The 20,747-nt window shown below is 43.7% G+C and overlaps 1 protein-coding gene across 2 annotated transcripts in view; it reads left to right on the top strand.

Annotated features, from left to right (window-relative positions):
- Positions 1-20,747, top strand: part of LOC138515844 (decreased expression in renal and prostate cancer protein-like) — an 82,352-nt gene that overhangs the window by 15,686 nt on the left and 45,919 nt on the right. The window contains exon 5 of one of the 2 annotated variants that reach the window (XM_069630589.1): positions 17,929-17,973. The exons of the other annotated variant lie outside the window; for it this stretch is intronic. Within the exon in view, the coding sequence (XP_069486690.1) occupies positions 17,929-17,973 (45 nt within the window). The remainder of the gene's footprint in view (positions 1-17,928; positions 17,974-20,747) is intronic. 2 annotated transcript variants of the gene reach the window in all.

The following is a 20,747-nucleotide window of genomic DNA, read 5'->3' as shown; positions in this document are numbered from 1 at the left end:
TCTCTCGCAAATTTAAATCCAGCGCCGCCTGTGGAGGAAGGCCCGGAAGATGCACTCCCATCTATGCAAATTGTTTCTAGTGACATCCCCCTTTTCCCTTTCGACTTAACGGATGCGGAAATCATGTGTGCAGACACTTTAGTCCAGGAACAACCATCTACTGCTCCTTTTCTTGCCCCTTCTCGAGCTGCGAAATCGAACGAAGTTATCCTTCCGACAAAACATGCAGAAAATATTGAAGCAGCATCTTCCATCACGCTCTGTTCACAGAATTCTGCTCTTCACTTTGAAGGTCCACGTGCAAAAGACGACTCAACCCAAGAGTCGAGAATGCTCTCGCAAGCTTCCGCCTCCAATATTTACTGGATGCCACAGCCAGATCCACGTTGTGGCACAATCACTTCGGTAAACTCTAACTGTGCAGACTCTCTTACTGCCAGTTCTGGCTCTGCTCGCTCATCTCAACATGAGTGCCCGGAGAGGCCCAATGCTCCTCAAATAAGCCACACTCCTAAAGTGCCACCAAAAACCTTCCCTACCAACAGTTCCGATGCATCTCTGAATGCTCCCCTGATGAAGGACACACCCAGTCTAACAGTGCGGATCCCAGCACTGAACCTGAGTGGTCAGCCCTTAGATCCTGACATTAGTGCACTCTCAGTTCCGGCACGACTGTCGACGCAGTTTTCGCCTCAGAAGGGTCAGCAAAAGAAATCTCATATACCGCAACAAGCGGGCATCTGTTTAGATGGGAAATTGAGCAAAAAAAGAGTGAGTGCTATTACGACTCCTGTGTCGTTACCTGCACTGCACACTCCAAGCAAGGACTTATCACAAATATAACAACGTGCTTCCTCGCAAGCAATGATTCCTTTTGTAAAACTGTATGAGTCTATAAATGAAACCATTCGCGATCAAGGAGCGATGCTATTGAACCTTATGTCAAAACTTGAAAGAATTGATAACTTCATCACATTTTCAAAAGATCAAATGCAAGCGGAAGAAGGCTTAAGAGTTCGTTGGCAATCGCATATTAGCGAGGTCATCTCATCTAATCAAAAGAGGAATGAAACCCTGTTAACAGATCTCAAGGATGTAACTGCAGATATAGCCAATAGACTACTACCACCTACCACAATCGGAAAAGCTAATGTGTGTAAGCACACTTGTTCATTGGCTAAGAATACTCATTTGATGTCTCCTTCTTTGGCTGTAAGCTCACAGAACTCTGACTCAAAAGATGCAGCAAATACTTCTATATCCAGTGCACGTACAACAAATTCAAGCACAAATGACTTGGCAAAGGTAATCCCACAACCTTCATTTGATGCAAGTCAACCTTTACTAGAAAGTGAGTCATCTGTAGTTACCGACGCAGGCCCTCTAAAGGACATTGACTCTTTAAAGCCTCCAGCTCTTCAATTAGCCCCACTTAATAATCCATTTTCATCATTCGGCATTTTCTCAGGTCCAGCCAAAACAGGTGACCTGGGTGCGGTGCCAAAAAGGAATGTTGGCACGCAGAATGCAAAAGCTACAGTCCCTTTGCGAAAGGGAAAAACCATGACATCATGCCCTAATCCAAAGCAAGCCATACATTCATCCACCAAAAGCTTCATCAGGAACCTATCCACTCCACCTAGATTAGGCCTATTTAAGCGTAACATGAAATCTTGTACTGAAAATGTACAGACACAACGCATTGGCCAACCTTCTTCCTTGAAACTTGTAGTGAAGCGGCGGCGTATAATTTCAGAAGACCGTTCTTCCGCCACATCAGCTAATTCTCCTTCGATTGACCTATGTGACTTGTCAACTTATTCGATCTCAGGTGATGACGAAAGGTCTAAATTGTGCGGCGAGGCAAGCTTGCCCTCGCCTCAGCCTCCACGCCATAAGTCTTTTCCGGCCAAGAGTGTTATATCCAATCGGCGAAATCTTGAGCTCTCTTCAAGGCGGAGTGCGACGGAAGGAGGGCCTGCCGACTCTGCCCTAGCGAGTCTCAGTCTCAACCCAAAACTAACGCTAAATCAGCGCAAACTGCAGCTCACTTCTAATTTCAAGGATGCTGAGAAAAGTTCCCGGCAAACATCAAAAAGTAATCCTAAATTGAGATTACAAAACATTCTGGGCGATGACAACGAGTTAAATTTCAACCGGTCTAATGTGCTAAGGTTGTTCAAACACATTCCCCCTCTGCGGCTGATTGTCACTGAGGACATCCAAATAGTTGAATATGTAACAGAGCAATGCTCTGATTCCGTCCTGTTACACATCGCTTCATGGGGAGTTCATAATACTCTATTGAAAGCTGCAGATGACCTCTTGATGTTTGGCTTCGAAATTTCAAGTGAACCTGAGACTGACATTGTAAACAATTCCGATAAGAAGTCCGACAAGCAACTGCTCGCTAAACAAGTTGAAGACGTTGCTAACTTCCGAAAGCATCTAACTACAGAAGGTACCCACGGCCACATAAAGCACCAAAAGAAGAACTATGTGAGCCGTTCGAGAGTACATGCTCAAGTTTAGCCATGATTGACAACAGTGGAGGCTCCTCATTCAATTCTCTCTTGGAACACTCGAGGGTTCAGCCACTTATTTAATGACTTTGAATTTCCACTCGAAAAGGTGTTTGCCATCTGTTTACAGGAGACTTGGTTGTCTGAGGCCCCCCTGAGAGATGGCTTTACTACCTTAATCAATCCAGCCATCAAAAATGCCCATGGGCGCCCAAGCGCAGGACTTATAACTATGGTTCGCCTGTCACAAAACTGGTCCACACCAGAAGCATTTAATCCCAATCCTTTTGTTCAAGGTACACTTATTCACGCAATGTGCGACAATGCTGACCCAATAAGGACATCGCTTCTAATCATAAACTGCTACTGGAATGCGGCTAATATCAGCTCGAAGGTACTCATAGATGCTGTATGCTCTCTAATGGATAACGCAATTTTAAAACACAGCAATCTAACAATTATTTGTTGCGGAGACTTAAACTGCACCTGGTTTAAATATGCTCCAAAGGATCAGACTTACCATCTGATTCCCAAAGATCAGATTGGAGTCAGAGCTCAACAATGGTCAAAGGCAATGAAAATACGTGATTGTATAATGGTTAATGGTGCGGTCAAAGGTGATAATCCAGCACAACCAACTTGGCATAGAGAGCAGCTACATAGTATCATCGATTATTTATGGATTTCAAGAGTGTTTGAGCCAAAGATTAACTCACTGCACGTCAAACAAATGTCCAATAGCGACCATAGACTATTAAACCTTGAATGTCTCTTGTCAACTGCCATTCCTACAGATTTATACAACTTGCCCGTCGAAACAAACAGGAGCGGAAATCGGCTGCGGATTAGTCTTAACCAGATTGGCTGCTTAACTGAGAAGCTCATGAGATTGCCTATTGGGATAAATTATACACCCCTTCTATCGATACATACAACCGATCCTAATGGTTCGAAAACACAACAAAAAAGTCATAAACATCTGTTCTGCAAGCTCCTGCATGAGAAAAAACAAGAGCTAAGAAGAGACTTGAGGTGTCTAAAAAAAAAAAAAAAAAAGAAATATGTCAAAGCAAAAATTATCAGTGGAAGTGAGAAACAGACGTACGCTGTTCAGAAATTGGGTTACTTCCAATCGTATGATAATAGAGCAAGACCGCGCCGAATTAATGATGAAATATATGCTAACTAAAAACACACGCGACATATGGCAAATTTTAAACATAGGCCAGGCAAATAGCATGAATTCGACACAGAACATCATTTCAGCTGACGTCTGGTGCGAACATTTCTCTAAAGTTTTTAACAGCCTGACTTTTGAACCGGAACTACAGTCTAGGTCCAAAGGTGAGCCATGGAACACAGAAATGTCGCTTGTTGACATAACTCACGCTATTAAATTGCTAAAGAACTCACGTGCAGCCGGCCCAGATTTGATCAGTAACGTAATGCTAAAAAAAAACACGCAGCATTGGGCGCCTTTCATTGAATGTCTGTTCAAGAATATCACCAAACACAAATCATTGCCTGAGTCTTGGTTAACTGCAATTGTTGTTCCCATCCACAAAAAGGGGCGCTGGGATTCTCCTGATAACTATCGCCCGATCGCCCTACTTGCTTCGATCGGTAAAATCTTCGGATCAAATCTAAGATCAAAATTGGCAACCTGGGCTTGTGAGGTTGGTATTCTAGATGACCGTCAAACTGGATTCTCAAAGGGCGTTGGCGTTGATGTAAACATCTCAATATTAACCATCCTGAAATTAGAAGCCTTAAAAGCAAATACCAAGTTACATCTAGCCTTCATTGACATGAAGCAAGCCTTTTATGGTATAAATCGTAATCTGCTGTGGCTAAAATTACTAAGATGGAAATGTCCAGCTGGTATACTCAATCCTATCATGGCCCTACATTCAAATACTTCAATTCGAGTACGTCTAAATAAGGCTGGGGAACTATCCGATAAAATCACAACAACAAGAGGGGTAAAGCAAGGGTGCCCATTGGCAGCTGATCTGTTTAAATTATTTTTAGCAGATCTACAGCCTCACTTAGATCAAGCCCACTGCTTCCCTCCGAAATTACATAGGACTTCTGTATGATACATCGCCTATGCTGATGACCTGGTGCTGCTGGATCGAACACAAGTTGGACTGCAGCGACTACTTCACTGTCTATACGATTACTTATCCTCTAATGAGCTTCAAATAAACACTGAAAAAACAAAAATCGTGACAATTGGCCATGTGAGAAGCAAGAAAGATAAAGCCTTCAAGTGGGCGGTCGGTGGCCAGCTCTTGTCATCAGTTAACTCAATACGGTACCTTGGAGTGCAGTTCAATAATTCGCTCTGCGAAAACTCATGGGTGGACGCCCTGAAAGTAAAATGTCTAGGACTGGCTCTTCAAGCTGCCAAAATAAACAAAAGCTTCGGCAAATTTTCGCTAACTCCGATCATAATGTTCTATCTACAAAAGGTGGTACCGATTCTGACCTTTGGTGCAGAAGCTAGCTGGCACATAAATGAATACACCTGGAACCAGCTTGAAGGTTGCTTCTGGAAACGTGCATTAAACCTTCCGAAGTGTGTCCCTGTTATCACTTTAAGACATGAACTGTCTTTGAACTCCCTTTATAGCCATATGATCTGGAAATCAATTGCACTGATGCGAAAGATGAAAGAAAACAGCAAACCAGCGGCCTACTGTATCTTCTCAGGTGAGGATGACTCCACCAGGGCCTGCTTACTAGACCATTGGCGTTCAAGAGTCCAACATTGGGTCGATGCTGCGGAAATTGGCAATTACGATCTGTTCAAACGACCACAACATGCAAAACGAAAATTTGATATCTGGGCATGGGCTATCAACCTGGAAGCACACGAGAAATTGGCCTCTTCAAAATGGCTGAGTCCCGATCACAAAAAATTAAACGTACAATCTTCCTATCTTTTGCGGTGCTACTCGAGACATTATCGCGAGCAATTCCTAAGATTTCGTTTAAATATTTTGAGAACAAAGGAAATTCTATGGCAAAGAAAGGATGTCTCGCTGAAGGACAATTTATGCCGTTTTTGTCGAGGGTCCACTGAAACCTTAAAACATCTAATTCTTGATTGTCTAGCCACCTGCGACTTACGCTCAAAGCATCTGAGCCAATTTGCGCCTTTAGATGGAGATATGGAGGCTTGGTGGCGACTAATTTCCAGTGGCAATAACGTTAAACACGTATGTGCCATCGTAAATTACTTAAATATATTGCTTCAGTCTCCATGCTAACCGTGCTTGCAAGTTAGGCGTGCCCCACGAGGGCTTGTGACGTGTCTTCGTCACTTTCTGACTTGACTTGTTGAGAGCATTTGTACTTAGGCTTTTGATAGATTAGAAATTGGTCTGTTGGCAGTTTGAGACTAAGCTTGTTTATGTTGCATCTGAATTTTGCTCTTTATCCTCGTATTTTCCTTCTGTCGACCTCAGTCTACTCACGAAGGAAGAATCGTGCTAGTTTTAGTTCTAGAAAATTCAAATTAATCACTTCAAAGACATTTCTGAACCTTGAACTAATTGTGATGAATCTTTGGGACGTTGTTTTGTTTTGTCTGAATCTTCGAAGTGACCATTTGAAACAAAAGTTCTCTCTATATGTTAAAACTGTAGTTTTCAACAAAAAAAAAAAAAAAAAGAAAAGATAATGCTGAACTAAAATAGTGATAGCAGTATCGTCATTTGTTCTGCATTTTCTAATTTGAGTAGAGTACATAGTGCCTGTCCTGACATTTCTTTCCGAAATAAGTTGTCAGTACCTCCATAGCTTCTGCTGTTGAAGTCCCCTTTTTCTTTTTTAAGTTCTACAGGGGTGGGGTTGTCCCATGTGTGCTCCACCCACTTCTGTCTTCCAAGTTCTTCATGAATGGAAGGACTTCTTTTTGCTGACTGCTTTCCTGCATGCTCTGCAGCCTTGTCAATGGACACCTTGTGGGGTGAGCACTTCCATTTACTGGCTGCATTCCTGAGCACTCTGCATCCATGCCATGAGGCGCCACTTGGGATGTTTCTCCTCTGCAGAGTGTTAGCGCCCTCACTAGTTTCATCCTCTGTGCGTGTGATGTGTATGCCGTCACAGGTCTTGAGGCAGTAGTGTGAGCGAGGGGCAATTTGACACTCCAGTGCAACGTTTGGTATTTCACACCACAAAGTAAAATGTGCTTCTTTTGTATTTCTATGTTGGCTTGTTTTCAAAATAGATAGCATGCCATAACCGTGATCTCACATGCCTTTTAGAGAAAAGGAAACGACATTGGAGTCGTGTAGCGAGCTCGATGTGGGATGTGGTCCCAGAAGAAATATTGTGCATGAAGCGTAGTTTATTGTAGAAGTATCACCAATAATGGTGGGGGGATGCAACACCCCATATAAGGCCTGAGGGAGGGGTAGGCACAGAGGGACCAGGGCCTGGCCAACTCATCCCAAAATTCTATTGCGTAATGTAGCGCATGCAGGGATGTACTCACGGTGACAAAGCAATTCTGGAGCCAAATCTTACCTTGTAGTGTGCATTTATTCAAGGAGTATGTAGCATACTACACAACGCAAACATGCCTCCAAGTTCATGGCTCCTTATTTTTTCGCTCCCTCTCTCCAATTGACCCCTATTGGAATTCCCCCCTAGGACTTTTTTCTCACCAGGGTTCTAAATGCTCCTGAAAGGCATCAGCGGAGCTTCATGGAGACAAGATGAGTGTCAAACCATCAAACTAAGACCTACTACTACATCCATGCAAACATCACTTTCAAAGGTTCTTGAAATGCTTCATATCTGATTTCTCCCACAAGTGGGTTTATAAAATGCATCCGCTAAGGAACAGCAATGTTTGCTTCACCATCCTTATCTGAAGCACAGTGCAATTTCATATTTTGAGACAATGGGTCTCATTGCACATGGTTTGCTGTTAATTCATCATAATTACTGCCAAACTTGTATTTTGTTACTACCACTCGAAGCTAAACATTTACTGTGAGATTAGGAGTGGGATAGATGTGGAGTTAATTCAATGGGACTCCATGGGGATTTTGGCAGATTTGACGGTTACCCATGAATCTACTACTGCATATTTAATGATTCTTGGAGGTGAAGGGGAGGGTTTACCCCCAGCTACATGCCAGAGGTAAACTCTTCACTTCACTTACAAACCCGAAGTTCATCATTGCAGTTAAGTGACTTAATAGAATCACTTCCACTTTACTGCCATTTTTACTCACAATGCTCAACTGGTAATGATGCCCAATATTTCTTCAGATATAGACTCAACTAATTCAAGACAGCTCTCAGGTAAAGTAGTACATGTACCTGTTGTGTATCTTTAAGTAGGAGAGTCAATTTTTTGCCAAGTCACACATTTTACAACACTACCTAATAGCCATCGGTGGAAGTTCACCTCCAATTCTGAGTCATCTCACCAAGGCATTGTAAGTATGCATATTAGCCTAAATGTAAGCTTTTTCTTCCAGGACATGTCCCTTTTCCTAGAGGGCAGTGCTCATTTATGCATAGGTAAACCAACCCAAGACAGACATCTTGCAAGGCTCTCAAGACAACTACATACCTGGTGTCACCCTAATTAGGGATCCTCAGAGAAGTATTGTCATGCCAACCTTTTGATTGGAGCATATGGGCATTGTGAAGGCATCATAAAGCAAGGCACATCCAATACATTCAAAGTTCAAAACAGAATGATTTATTCAATTCAGTCAGGATGGTAGAAGGCCTAACATACCCTATGCTAAGGTCTGATTTCCCTGCCGCGACAATACTAATGAAAGTCTGAATCAAAGAGTTCAACTTGAAAGTCTGTCGGTGTCCAAAACACACAGCTGCCCTCACAACTAAAGCTAAACAACGAGTCGGCATGTCAATAATCAAAGAAAAGGTTTTCAACAAAAACTCTGAGTTTCCCCCAGCTCTTAGTCTCCTTTTCAGGTCCTCTTTGCCAAGTTCAAGAAAGTTCCACGAAAATCTCAAGAATACCTTTCTCAAGTTCAAAGCAATACAGTTCCACACAATCATTGGTGTTCCCTTCCCCAAATTCCAAGCAATACAGTTCAAAAGAAAGGGGTCTTCAGGATCCATCCTCAAGACAGCATTTGTAGTTCCTCAAGTGTCAGGGTTCCCTTCCCCAAGACTTCAATGCAACAACTGATTTTTGTTTCAGTCTTTCAAAGTTCAACACAAATCCAGGCCAACTTGGCCCTTCTTCTGCGTCACCAGCTTACTTGTAATGCTCCTTCTTGGTAAATTTCACAATGTCATTGGCTTGCACACTTCAGGGGTCACTGGTCTAGCCGCAGTTGTCAGATCACACAGTCCACCCATTACAGGTCGTGCAACCAGGAACCCTAGGCTCTTCAGCCCACACATGTTCTTCTGTATTTATCACTGTGTCCAAATTCACCTTCCCTTGGCTTCTCTTTGTCGGCATATTGTCTTTAAATTCAGGTTCACACTCTCCTGGCTTCTCTCTGTCAGCCTCTTGGCTTTGCCATTATGTGTTACACATCTCTTTGCCAGTCTTTAGCTTTTTCTTAGTACTGTACCCATTCATTAAGTTCACTGTGTTGTGGTGGTCTGGTTCATGACCCATCTTTCTGTTACACTTTTTCACACGTGAGCTCTTTTATGCAGATTATTTTCAATTCGGCACTATCCCTTTTGTTTTTCATCAATTATTAGCGTTGCCCATATTCAATATGCATAACTTGGTTTTATTTCCAGTTGTCAGCGTTGGTTCAAGTTTTCATTCAGTTAGGTATTCAATATGCACATGTCAGCTTTATTTCGAGCTTTCATTCAGTTCGGTGTTTGGTATGCATATTTTAGCTTTGTTTTGAGTTTTCATTCCGCTTGGCATTCAATAAGCGTTATACAGCAGTTTGTTACCTATGCATAGCCTTCTCGAGGCAACCCAGCTTCGAATTAGCTCCCTGACACTAACCGGTTCTCAGCATCCTGTTCGGGCAGCTTCAGTTGCCTTTCGTTCTGCTTCTTTTGTCAGTGGGCCATCCTATGCAGGCCTCACTTGCACTTGAGGTGTTTGCCCGCAAACGCTGGTGGCTTTGCTTCCCCGGTAGGAACGCAGACAGTGCCACTTCTTCTTTCCTGTTTGCCCACATGATCAGCAATACACTTCCCAACACTGAGGACCCCACTCCTGTGGTAGCCTAATGGCTTAACTTGCCTGGGGCTCCACAAGTCCTTCCGGGATCGGCCAGCATCCTGCCTCTTTGAGGGCCCACCACGGCTGTCTCCTCACGTCACATATCCCCTGCTTGTCTCTCCCACACAGGTCTTCCTGCTGTTCAGGGGTCTCCCTTTATACACCTAAAACCTCTTGACAGGTTTTAGGTGTGGACTCATAAATATATTTGTTCTTTTTCATAATTAGACTTGACTGACCATCATTAAAGAGACATGCCTGACCCTCAGAGCCCCCTGCAGGCATCTTTCTCATCCCAGTACCACTAAAACTCAGGACATCCTATCCTTGCTTTCCTCTTCCTCTCCCCCTGCCTCTCTCAGACCCCCCCCCCTGCCCCCCTGCTGGCTGCCTCGCTCTCTGCTCTACCTTTTTCCTTCTACACTCTGACAAAACCTGATGGTGTCTCTAGACAAGTCCGATCTATTAAAGTGTCATGCAAACAGGTGCTCCCTTGCTTCTCCAGAACCATCAAGGACCATATTGCCACCCTCTCTGCAGCATTGGCCGATTTCTGCAATCATTCTTTTGCCATTGGATCTTTCCCCTCTCTCCTCAAGCACTCCCTTGTGCACCCCCTCCTAATAAGGCCTTCTGCCAATTCTACATGTCTGGAAAACTATCTCCCAATTTCTATCACTCCTTTCCTGGGCAAACTCATGGGACAGCTGGCCATCTTCCAGTTTACCCTTCACACTAAATCTGTTGGTTGCCTCCATGACCACCAGTCTGGCTTCAGAGAAACCAGTGGCAAGGAAACTGCTCTCCTGAACACCCGTGAAGATCTGCTCTCTAACCTCTACTCCAGCTCTCCCTCTGTCCTCAACCTCGTTGATCTTCCCTCTGCTTTCGACAAGGTCAATCATGTCACCCTAATCAACTGTCTCCAGGTGAACTTGGGCATCATGGATCAGGCCTTGGCGTGGCTGACCTCCTTCTTCCTGGACCATCATTACAAGGTCAAACTTGGGACCTTCTCTCTCTACACATGTGGTATCCCCCCGGGCTCTATCGTCTCACCATGGCTCTTCAATGTCTATCTGCCCCCTTTGGCCCACCTGATCTCCACCTCTCATCACACTTTCAGTGTTATGTGGTTGTCACTGAGCTGTCTTTCAGGCTGCCCTCTGCCTCCTCTCCTCCTTCGCTCATTCCTGACTGTCTTTCCGCTATTCAGGATTTGTGTGCCTCCAACGATCTTTGCCTTAATGCCAGTAAGACAGAGATCCTTCTCATTGAGACCCCTGCTCCTGCTTTCCCTCTCTCACCCTGGCTGCCCTCCTGGGCCCTCTACCCTCGCCTCCCTTTCAGACAAAAAACATTGACATCATCTTCGACTCTCTCTGGCCCGGGACCCGCACTACATCCAACTCTCTCTTCTGAAATACCTTAATTCGAGAGCCCTTCGCTCAACTAACTTAAACTCTCTGAGGGTCAGATGCTTCTCCAGGCAGAGAGTGGGGGTGGATCTCTCTTCTCTGCAGGTGACTCTCTCTGGAACGGCCTCCCTGCCCCTCTCAGACTTGAGCGGGACCACCTGAAGTTCCGGAAGCAGCTCACGACCCTCCTTTTCTCCTCTGCCTTCTCTCTCTCGCTCCCATGCAAACATACCTGTCTGTGGCTCCAACTGGTTTGCCTGGTTTGCCTGGTTCCCTGAGGGTCTCACTGGGTACCAGGGTACCAGGCTCCTCCATGACCAGTGTTCCCTTGCTCTGCCTCCTGGCCTACCACACACTTAGTGGCTGTAACTGTGACCTCTACAACCTCCATGCCCCCTTGCACTTACCCAGAGCTTTGCTGCCCTGGCAACCCTTACTTAGAGCCACGCTGTTATGATCGCTCTTCCCCCTTTCCTCTCCCTTGCACTTTCCCATCTTTTTCCCCTTGCACTTCTAGTGTTGCACTTGCACAATCTGAATGACACAAGGTCTAGTAGGATTGTTTGTCTTGTCCTTCCTATGTCTTCCCTCCCTTGTCTTGTAGTGCCTAGAAACACTTGTGTACAGGGACGTTATAAATGCCATATCATATCATATAATATCATATTAAAGTAATTGCAAACTGGAGAAATCACTCTGATTGTAGAACTTGATTCATGAGTGGTAGGAACAACTAGGACAATCTGAGCGAGCTGCTGAATGTGAATCATTTTAGGAAGAACTCTGTGGATGCTTATGCGGCTGAAAGCATTGATGCATAGAAAGCTTTTGATAGAGTGAACTGGTTATCCCCCCGTCCTGTACTACTTCATGTACTACTTAAGGCGAATTGTGCCCCACGATTAATGCAGCTCTTTAGAGTGTTCTATAAAGGTGCCAGAGCGGCGACGTCTGTGCATGGCTATACGTGTTAGTTCTTTGACATTCAGAGGGGTACGCGTACCCTTTGTCACCTTTACTGTTTGATTTATTCATAGAACCGTTAGCTATTGCACTTAGGATGCATACAGACATAAAGGGTACTTGGAAACTGTACCTCGAATGTGCTCATCTATGCTGATGACCTTCTGGTAATGATCTCGGACCCAGAGCGCTCCTTTCGGGCATTAATGTCTTCTTTACATTTGTCTGCCAGCGTTTCGGAATATAAAGTTAATGTCTCCAAGACATCAATCTTTCCAATTTCGTTCTCATGCCACAGAGACTTGTTTGATGTGGATCGTGATGTGTGGGCTGCCAGTGGTTTTAAGTATCTGGGTATCCAGATGCCCCCAGAGATACCAATAGACTTCTCATGGACACTATTAGCATTGAACTTGCACAAATAGATGAACTGTGTTGGAAGTGGGAAAGGTTGAATTTAACACCCTGGTGTAAGATCAGTGTGATCAAGATGTCACTGCTTCCAAAGATACTATATGTGTTTAGCATGCTTCCCCTTCCTCATTCAGAGAAACTAGCTGCAGAGATATATAAGTCTTTCAACAGGTTTGTGTGGGGTGAGCGGGCAGGTCAAAGATCTCGATGGATGTTCTTCACAAACCGTTGCATTTTAGGGGCTTCAGTTATCCCAGATTGAGGAAACAGCAAGCTGCCTTTACGCTATGTATACTGCACTACTGGCTTCTATCAGGAAATGTTGACTGTCTGAACTGGGTCCTCATTGAGAAGGAGTCGGTTTCCCCGACTCCAACTGATTGTCTGCTTTACATGGAAAAAAGGCTTCCGATTGGATTGACTCCACCGTAGGCATGCTTTACGTGTTTGGAAAAAGTATAATGAAACTTGGGGGGATACATACTTGCTTTGTAGGGACTAATTTCTCTGTAATCCTTTCTCAGGTCTTGTGGCAAATGGCTGGCATTTGGAAGTTTTCGCAATTTCATGATGGTCAGAATATGCTTAGCTTTGAGAGCTTGCATTTTAAGTATACGCAGAGACAATCTGAAAGTTGCCATTATCCTGTGCTTAGGGAGGTCTTTGATGTATTTTTATGTCCCACTCATGCTAGCTTGCATGGTTTACCCACGATCTTGTTATTGCCTGGAAGCATGCTGCTCTCTGCCTCATCGGTTTACAAGCTTCTTGCTCCTTCTGGATCCAGCCTAGCCTCTCAACGTGGTAGGAATAATTTGGACTTATGCCTTGGCTATACAATGTCGGGTATGGAATATAACCAGGTACGTGCATGACCAGCAAGGTATAAGATTGACTTAGATCTCTGTTACACACAACAGAGGATTAACCATTACATATATCGGTCCCATTGGAGGATGTGGTCCTGTAAACTATCCAAGACAAAACTTGCTCGAACTTCAGAGGTGTTGTGGGTACTACTTTACACATGTTTTGGCAATGCCCAAGGGTCCGACCGATCCGAGTTGAACTTTTGCTGCGCATGACCTTTTGTTAGGTCCCTCCCTCCTCAGTACACCAGTGGTCTGTGTGCTGGGTCTGTTCCCTCCCATTATTGATGTGCCTGTTAGTGAGAACTTTTGGGTGTATAGAGCTCTCTCTCTTGATGGCTAAAAAACACATTCTGAGGTTGTGGAAGAGCGACATGTGTCCTACTGTGGATGATTGGCTGCATAGTTTGATGCTTCTCTCCAACAGAGAGATAGGGAGAGAGAGAGAGAGAGACTTTCCAAATCAAACAACAACTGAATAGATATGATGATATATGCGGTAGTTTTAACGATTTTCACTTTTGATCTGTTCGTTTCTCCCCCTCTTTTACTTGTTCTCTTTCTCGCTGTCTTTCTTTTTTCAAGGTAATATTGATTTACTGTTACTTCATGCGGTTTGCGTTCTTGTTGAATACATTTGGAATGCAATAATGTGTTTCCTTTTGATCAAACACCAATGCACATATTTGCTTTGCACAAAAAAGAAAGGCACATTATCAGAGTTTTTTCATGTTTGCTGTGAAATTTGATTCTACTTTTATGTTCTAAATTGTCATTGAAGACCTCTTATACAGGGTCAATGTAGGTATAGTATATCTGACATCATTTGATATATCTAACATCATACAATGTGAAACGCTACATCGAACTTTAATGCACTTGGGTCCTCTGTACTCACTCCAGGACATTTTTTGTTAGATCATTTATTTCATGCTTGAGGCATTATGTCAGAGTTTAAAGAGAAAAAGCATTAAAAACAGATGCTTACATATACAATAAAAAGTTTGCTGTTAGCAATTAACTAAATGATATGTAAACTAACCACCATGGCAGCTTTGCAAATAGTCATGAGTGGATAGTTTATCTTTGTTCAGTATAACTTCATAATATTGTATTAAATGCATCCTTAATATGTAGCAAAAATGTAACAATAGTTTAAAACTGAGTAAAAGCTTACTAATGTTAGTATGGCATACAAATGAATACAGGCTGCAGTGCAATTCTATTAATAATGAATTGATCACCATATTTACAAAGGGAATCCCAGTTGGTTGTGCCTTCTAAACTCAATTAAAACCTCTTTACACCTAATGAGCCCATTTCACAGTGTGTGTCACTATGCATTCTGCACTCTATATGCCACAAAACTGGAGCCACTACCATGCGTCACAGTCAGAAAAATATAACATTTCTCTTTTTCGAAAGCACGCTCAACATTTAGTGATAAGTATTGTTCATTTGTTGCAAAACTACGCTAAAAAGCAGATTGAGCTGCAGCCCTGAACCAACAGAGCAGTGTGACATGGTCAGTGATCTAACCCTATCAGGATTGGATGATGACCGCTCTCAGCATGGGTGGGAGGCCTACCAGGGTGGAAACCAAAGCCATTTCTACCTCAGAGGGTGAAAGTGGCAGTTTGAAGGGACCACGTCCGTATCCATTCATGCTGTGCTTGTTTGATCAATAATAGTACTTCATCACCCTATAGCTCTGTACGAAAATGCAGGCAGATCACCTTCTTGTACTTGTTGAAAGCCACATTTTAAAGCATTCCTGATGGATCACCTGCAACAAGGCAGTCCACAGGTGTATCCAGAGAGATTCCTCCTGCCAGCGTCTTTCCACCAGAGCCAGAGAGAGAGAGAGAACCACTATGTAGCACATTTAACAAATATAGTAAGCGGCAGCATTGATCATTATGCACTGTCAGCATATACAGACTTGTTTACAAGCAGATTACCCATATAGAGGCTCCATGTGGATTACTGGTGCCATGACATGAACTTGGACATTGTTCAGAGCAGGCTGCTCAATTGTAGATTAGCAGCTCAGCGGCTGCATGGCACACACTTGTAAATTATTCAACACAGGACGCCATTGACACAAATCAGCAGACCCACAAGAACATAAGGGGTGGGTCTAAGTAGCTTTTTATGTCTTCACCAGTCTGTGAACACTCCCGGGTGAGGGAGATAGGGAACAATTTGCTGGGGAACCAGGGGTGCAGACAAATGAGAGAAGTATGGGGGGGGGGATAAAAACCAAGGCTGGTGCAGGTTGTTTGAATGAGGTCAGAGGAGACAGAGGTGGTGGACTAAGAGGACAGAAGTAGGAAGTATGGTGTGGAGAAATGTGGAGGTGATTTCTAGAAAAGGTGAGGTAGCGGCTGGTGAGAGATAGTGGTGCTCTGCGGTGAAGGTGTGTAAGAGTAGTGAGAGTGGTAGTGGGAATTTAGGGAGTGGATGAAAGGGTGACTCAGAGAGTGAAGGTAGAGAGAATGAGTAGTAGTGGAGGGAGGTGTGGTAGTAGTAAGAGTGGAGTTGAGAGAGGCATAGTGTAGTCCAAAGGGGAGGGTAGTAGTTGAGTGGAGAATGGGGAGAATTAGTGTATAGGAGAGTAGGATTAGTGCAAAAAAGGGGAGAGGAAATCCAAGGTTGGAAGTAGGCTGTGGAGAGAGAGCATCAGAGAGCCCGAAGAGTTAGAATCAGGGAGATAGAGTTGAGAGAGTGAGTTGGGCAGAGGTGTGTATGAGAAGAAAGAGAGTGTGTGAGAGAGAGATTGGGGGAGATGACATAAAGAGCAAAGAAGATAAAGAAGACTGGGGTGTCTGAAAGGCATGACCCTTAATCATCTCTAGGGGAAATCCTTGATATGAATCTTAGATTGTCCCCTTAGGGAGGCTAGACAGATAAGGCACCACAATAAGATAGACACAATTAGAAAGTAGGGGTGACCGCTCACTAGAACCAATCTGGGGATTCAGGGAAGCCCAAGTTAAGGTGGGCTATCCCATCCCTAGGTTAGAGAAAGGGGGCCGGCTATCAGGCCAGTAGAAAATAAAATAATAAAAACCTTTGAACTCAATCTCAGAGTATGTGTTCTTGAGGGTATCTATGACAGCGGCCATTGGTCAACACCCTATTGTGTTTGCAAGTTGCTAGCAATACAAATGAACATACTTTGAATGTGTGATTGGTTTAACAAACCAATGACATTTCCCATGAAAACGTTTTCAGACATAGTTTTATACATTCCAAATGTAAATACCCTTTTCCCAGTCGGTAACTTGTTTGAAACCTCGCCAATGGGGTATTTAAACATTATAAATTGTACTAGAATGTTCTCAAATGTTCTCAAATTCATTTTATGAATCTTACTCCTCCAGTGGGTTGATACAGATAGCATATATGGCATTAACTGTGACATTACAAATGCTGCAATACTATAACATAGTATCATCAATAGCTCTGTTTGTGTCAACACCAATACCATTATATATCAATTATTAAGCATCACAGCCATCCGAATGTGCACTATAATGTTCTGCTGTTACCATGTTTGATATTAAACGTGACATCATCAAATAACAGTCTTGATTGAGTCATTGATGGCTTCAAATAGGGCATAAGCTATGAATTAATAAATGATATTATTGTTCAAATCAAACATTGTTTGTACAAATATATGTACACATCATGCATAGTAATGATCAACGTAACAATATCAATCAATCCGATTTATTTCCTGGCATTGCTTTTGGATTGGTAAAATACATTAGACATATAAGAACTCAAGAGTAGTAAACATTGCATTATCCTGAAAATGCAGCAATTAGAACAAACATATATTGTTATTACATACAATGAATTATTTAAGCCAATTTAAAATTTCCAGTGAAAGCACACAGACACATTTCCATATTCACTTCATTACTAAAGCACCAATCCTAAGCACAGCAATGTCCTAAACATTAGTGAACTCATCACACACTACTTTCCCCTCATTTACCTCTGCACCTTGAACTCGGCTTCAGCATGCACCTAGCCGCCATTTACATGTTGCTACCCTACACTTCAGTCCCTCATCTTCCAATGCACGGGTTGCTGGACAGCCAATGGAAGCTGATGTTATACTGTTCTGGCTAAGGACCTGGATAGGTATGGTCTCCTGAGATCACCACAGTGATGGAAAAGAAGAACATACATTGACAGGGGATTCTGTTGAAAGTGTATCAAACATTCAGTGCAAGGATGACAATCCTGGGTAGATTTCCCAGTGGCCCATTAACAATATTGATAATGACATTACTGATTGCACTTAATGAAATCTTACAAACCTCACATATAACACAGGAGAAGGATCATGAGGGTGGACCGTCCAACAGATTAAGTAATAGACGGGCTAAACTTTTGATACATGCAGCTATCGATAGACAGGCGTGACCCGATGCTTACAGTACAAAGATACATACATAGGCAGATGAGGTAAACATCTTAAAGGGCACATTATAAGGTTCAGTTTCTATTTTCTCTAGATTCTTATCCCCGTCCCTGTTCCTGTTCCTGGTGGTCCAGCTCAGGTAAATATATTTTGCTTTCCAATCATGACAGCACCGTTGTATAAAATGATGATTAAGCCAGCTATTGAAAAGTAAAGCACAGCAATCCACAGTTGCTTCTCTCTGGTCAAGCCAAGTGTAAGCAGGTATTTCAGAAAATGCAAACACAGCAGAACGACCTGCACAAGCATGCGTTTTTTGAAGCATTTGAGTGTAATGTGTTCGAAGATATTGTCCTCTTTCATGGGGGCTGTTGCAAAGTAGTTAAGGTATATTGTTTCTATTCCATTGCTTTCGCATGATGCGCAGGACCCACTCCTACCATTTCATGACGAGATTGGTGTAGCTGGAAATGGAGCATTATAGGCTGGGGTTTTCGCGTATTATTCAATACTTTAGTTAAACGGAATTACCCCCCGCCCCCCTCTCCTCCTCCACTCCCTGCATTTGCTTTAGAGTCTGATAATGGGCCTGCTGCCCAGTTATGAGCCTAAGTGGAGCAAGGTCTTTTTAGCACTGGCCTTTGGTGCATTTACTGGGCGGTGAAGCCTGTGGGACAGTGATGACTGTTAATAGCATCGTGACTTGCATCATGGGGTGCTGACATCAATGTATTTGTTTGGAAGAATGAGTTGCGCGCTAACCGTCAATTATTGTTAGAAACAAATATTCATCCATTATGGCCATCATGGAAATGTAAGGCATGACTTTGTGTGGTGCCCCTTTTTCATTTTCATGGCGGCCTGAGGTCTTGTGTTGAAGATAGAAGGGTGTGGAGGTGGAGCTGGTGAGAGATGTGACGGGGAAGAAAGATGGTGAGCTTGTCCAAGAAGCCTATGCAGAATGCATGCTTTGATCGTGACGTGAGATTGTGCGTGCATTCTGAGCAACTTGATAGGTTGCGCACCCACCCTAGTTGTTAATATAGTCATCATCACGGGTTTCTTGGGTGGTACTGGGTTACGGCTTACAGCCCGAGATAATGCAGTGCCCTGGGACTTAACCACCCAGCATAGCCATGGAAGCCCTTGACTATTGCTATTAGCAGCCTGGGTTTACTTTCCGGTGTGCTAATAGCTAAATATTTAATGGTTTCAAAGAAATACAACCTAACATGGCTGACATAGAAATGAAAGTGAAGCTCAGATCGGAAACCCTCTTACATATATATGGTAGGCCAGTGGACATGAGAGGAGTGGCATTGCAGTGTTGTGATGTCACAACCCCTTCAGGTAAGGGGCGGTGGAGAGGGTGGGGAGGCGTGGGGAGGAAGAAGCGAGATGGCAGTGGTGGGAGCAACCGTGGTGGACACAAGCAGCTGTCAGTTCACTCAAAATGCAGGCTTATGCCGTAAGGTTTAGACCAGGTTCTGTGCAACCTGATTGGCTGTGACACCTGCCCCGGGTGCTAATATTTAATACTATCGTTTATAAAATCTTAGCACATTATCATGTGAACAGTACCGAATTAGATCTTGTATCAAATCATTATACCCCCTATAACTGGCTCATTCTCAAGATAGAACAGACATTTCAGCTCTCAGACCATCCTCATATATTATACATGTGCATGATAAGGTGATGTCAGTGGTGTAATTCTGGTGGGATGTTGTCAATTCTACACCATCGCGGGCACCTGTGGAAGTACGGAAGTACTGTTGGCTGTGGAAGGACTCTGCTATTTTCGATTGAAATTGGAACCGGAGGATGGTTTTTAAGGCTGCACTGTTTTTGGGAGAGAAGTGCACTGTACCTTTAAGAAAAAGACTCGAGCTCGCGCTCACGTGACGACTGCATCCCGCCTCTGTGAGGAGTTAAATACTCAGCCCCCTGCGCACCCTGCGCACGCACCTGTGGAAGTACGGAAGTACTATTGGCTGTGGAAGGTTTTGGGAGAGAAGTGCACTGGACCTTTAAGAAAAGTAATTGCCTAAGAATGCTTAGAACTTTGTTGTGCTAATATCGGCACCCTTTAAGGTTGGCCAGCGGGTGCATTGTGCAAGCCGTGTAAGTTGTGTTAGTTGTTTGCCTGCGACACTCCCTTATCAGCGCGCCCACTAAAGTCCGCCCTTTGTTTCTATCTTAGAGATTCGAGCTCGCGCTCAAGTGACGACTGCATCCCGACTCTGTGAGGAATTAAAAACTCAGCCCCCTGCGCACCATGCGCACGCACCTGTGAAAGTACGGAAGTACTGTTGGCTGTTTGCTGTGCGGTGCGCGGTGAGCAGGAGACTGGGGTTGCAATGTTGTAATGTTTTGTGGAAAGCATATATAGTCCGCGTTTGAGACCTTGAGCAAACTATGTGAGATATCTCAATTAAATCACTGATCTTTCATACACCGTTTCATTGACGCCAAAAAACTATAGAGGGTGTGGCACATAGAGAAAATCACAGTAGCCTATTAGAGATATGGCTGGGGGATTGCGTAGTAAATGCACTGAATAAGCCTTGCTTTCCAATACACCCCCCCTGACATCCACTGGCATCGATGCGATGGTTTGCAAAGGTCGAACATCTTATATTGAACCTACTACGTTGGAAGTAGTAACTTCAAGTATTATTGGGGAACCTAATTATCAGTCGAACTCAGCACCCCATGCTGTGACGATACACGCTACTGAAATGAGCCCATTTCCACCATCTCCCCGGCACTCTTTTCTAGCCATAAGACAATGCATAGTCCAATAAGACAGCATTCAGAGTTGGGGCATGAGGCTTGCTTACCATCTCTATTGACTAATCAATCCTCTAATGAACTTTATAATTGCACTACGGAAAATATGGTGGCTCTTGA

The sequence above is a fragment of the Ambystoma mexicanum genome, chromosome 6q, assembly GCF_040938575.1.
Source record: "Ambystoma mexicanum isolate Mex_15411 chromosome 6q, UKY_AmexF1_1, whole genome shotgun sequence".
Lineage (NCBI taxonomy): Eukaryota > Metazoa > Chordata > Amphibia > Caudata > Ambystomatidae > Ambystoma > Ambystoma mexicanum.
This window is presented reverse-complemented; position numbering and strand designations above follow the sequence as displayed.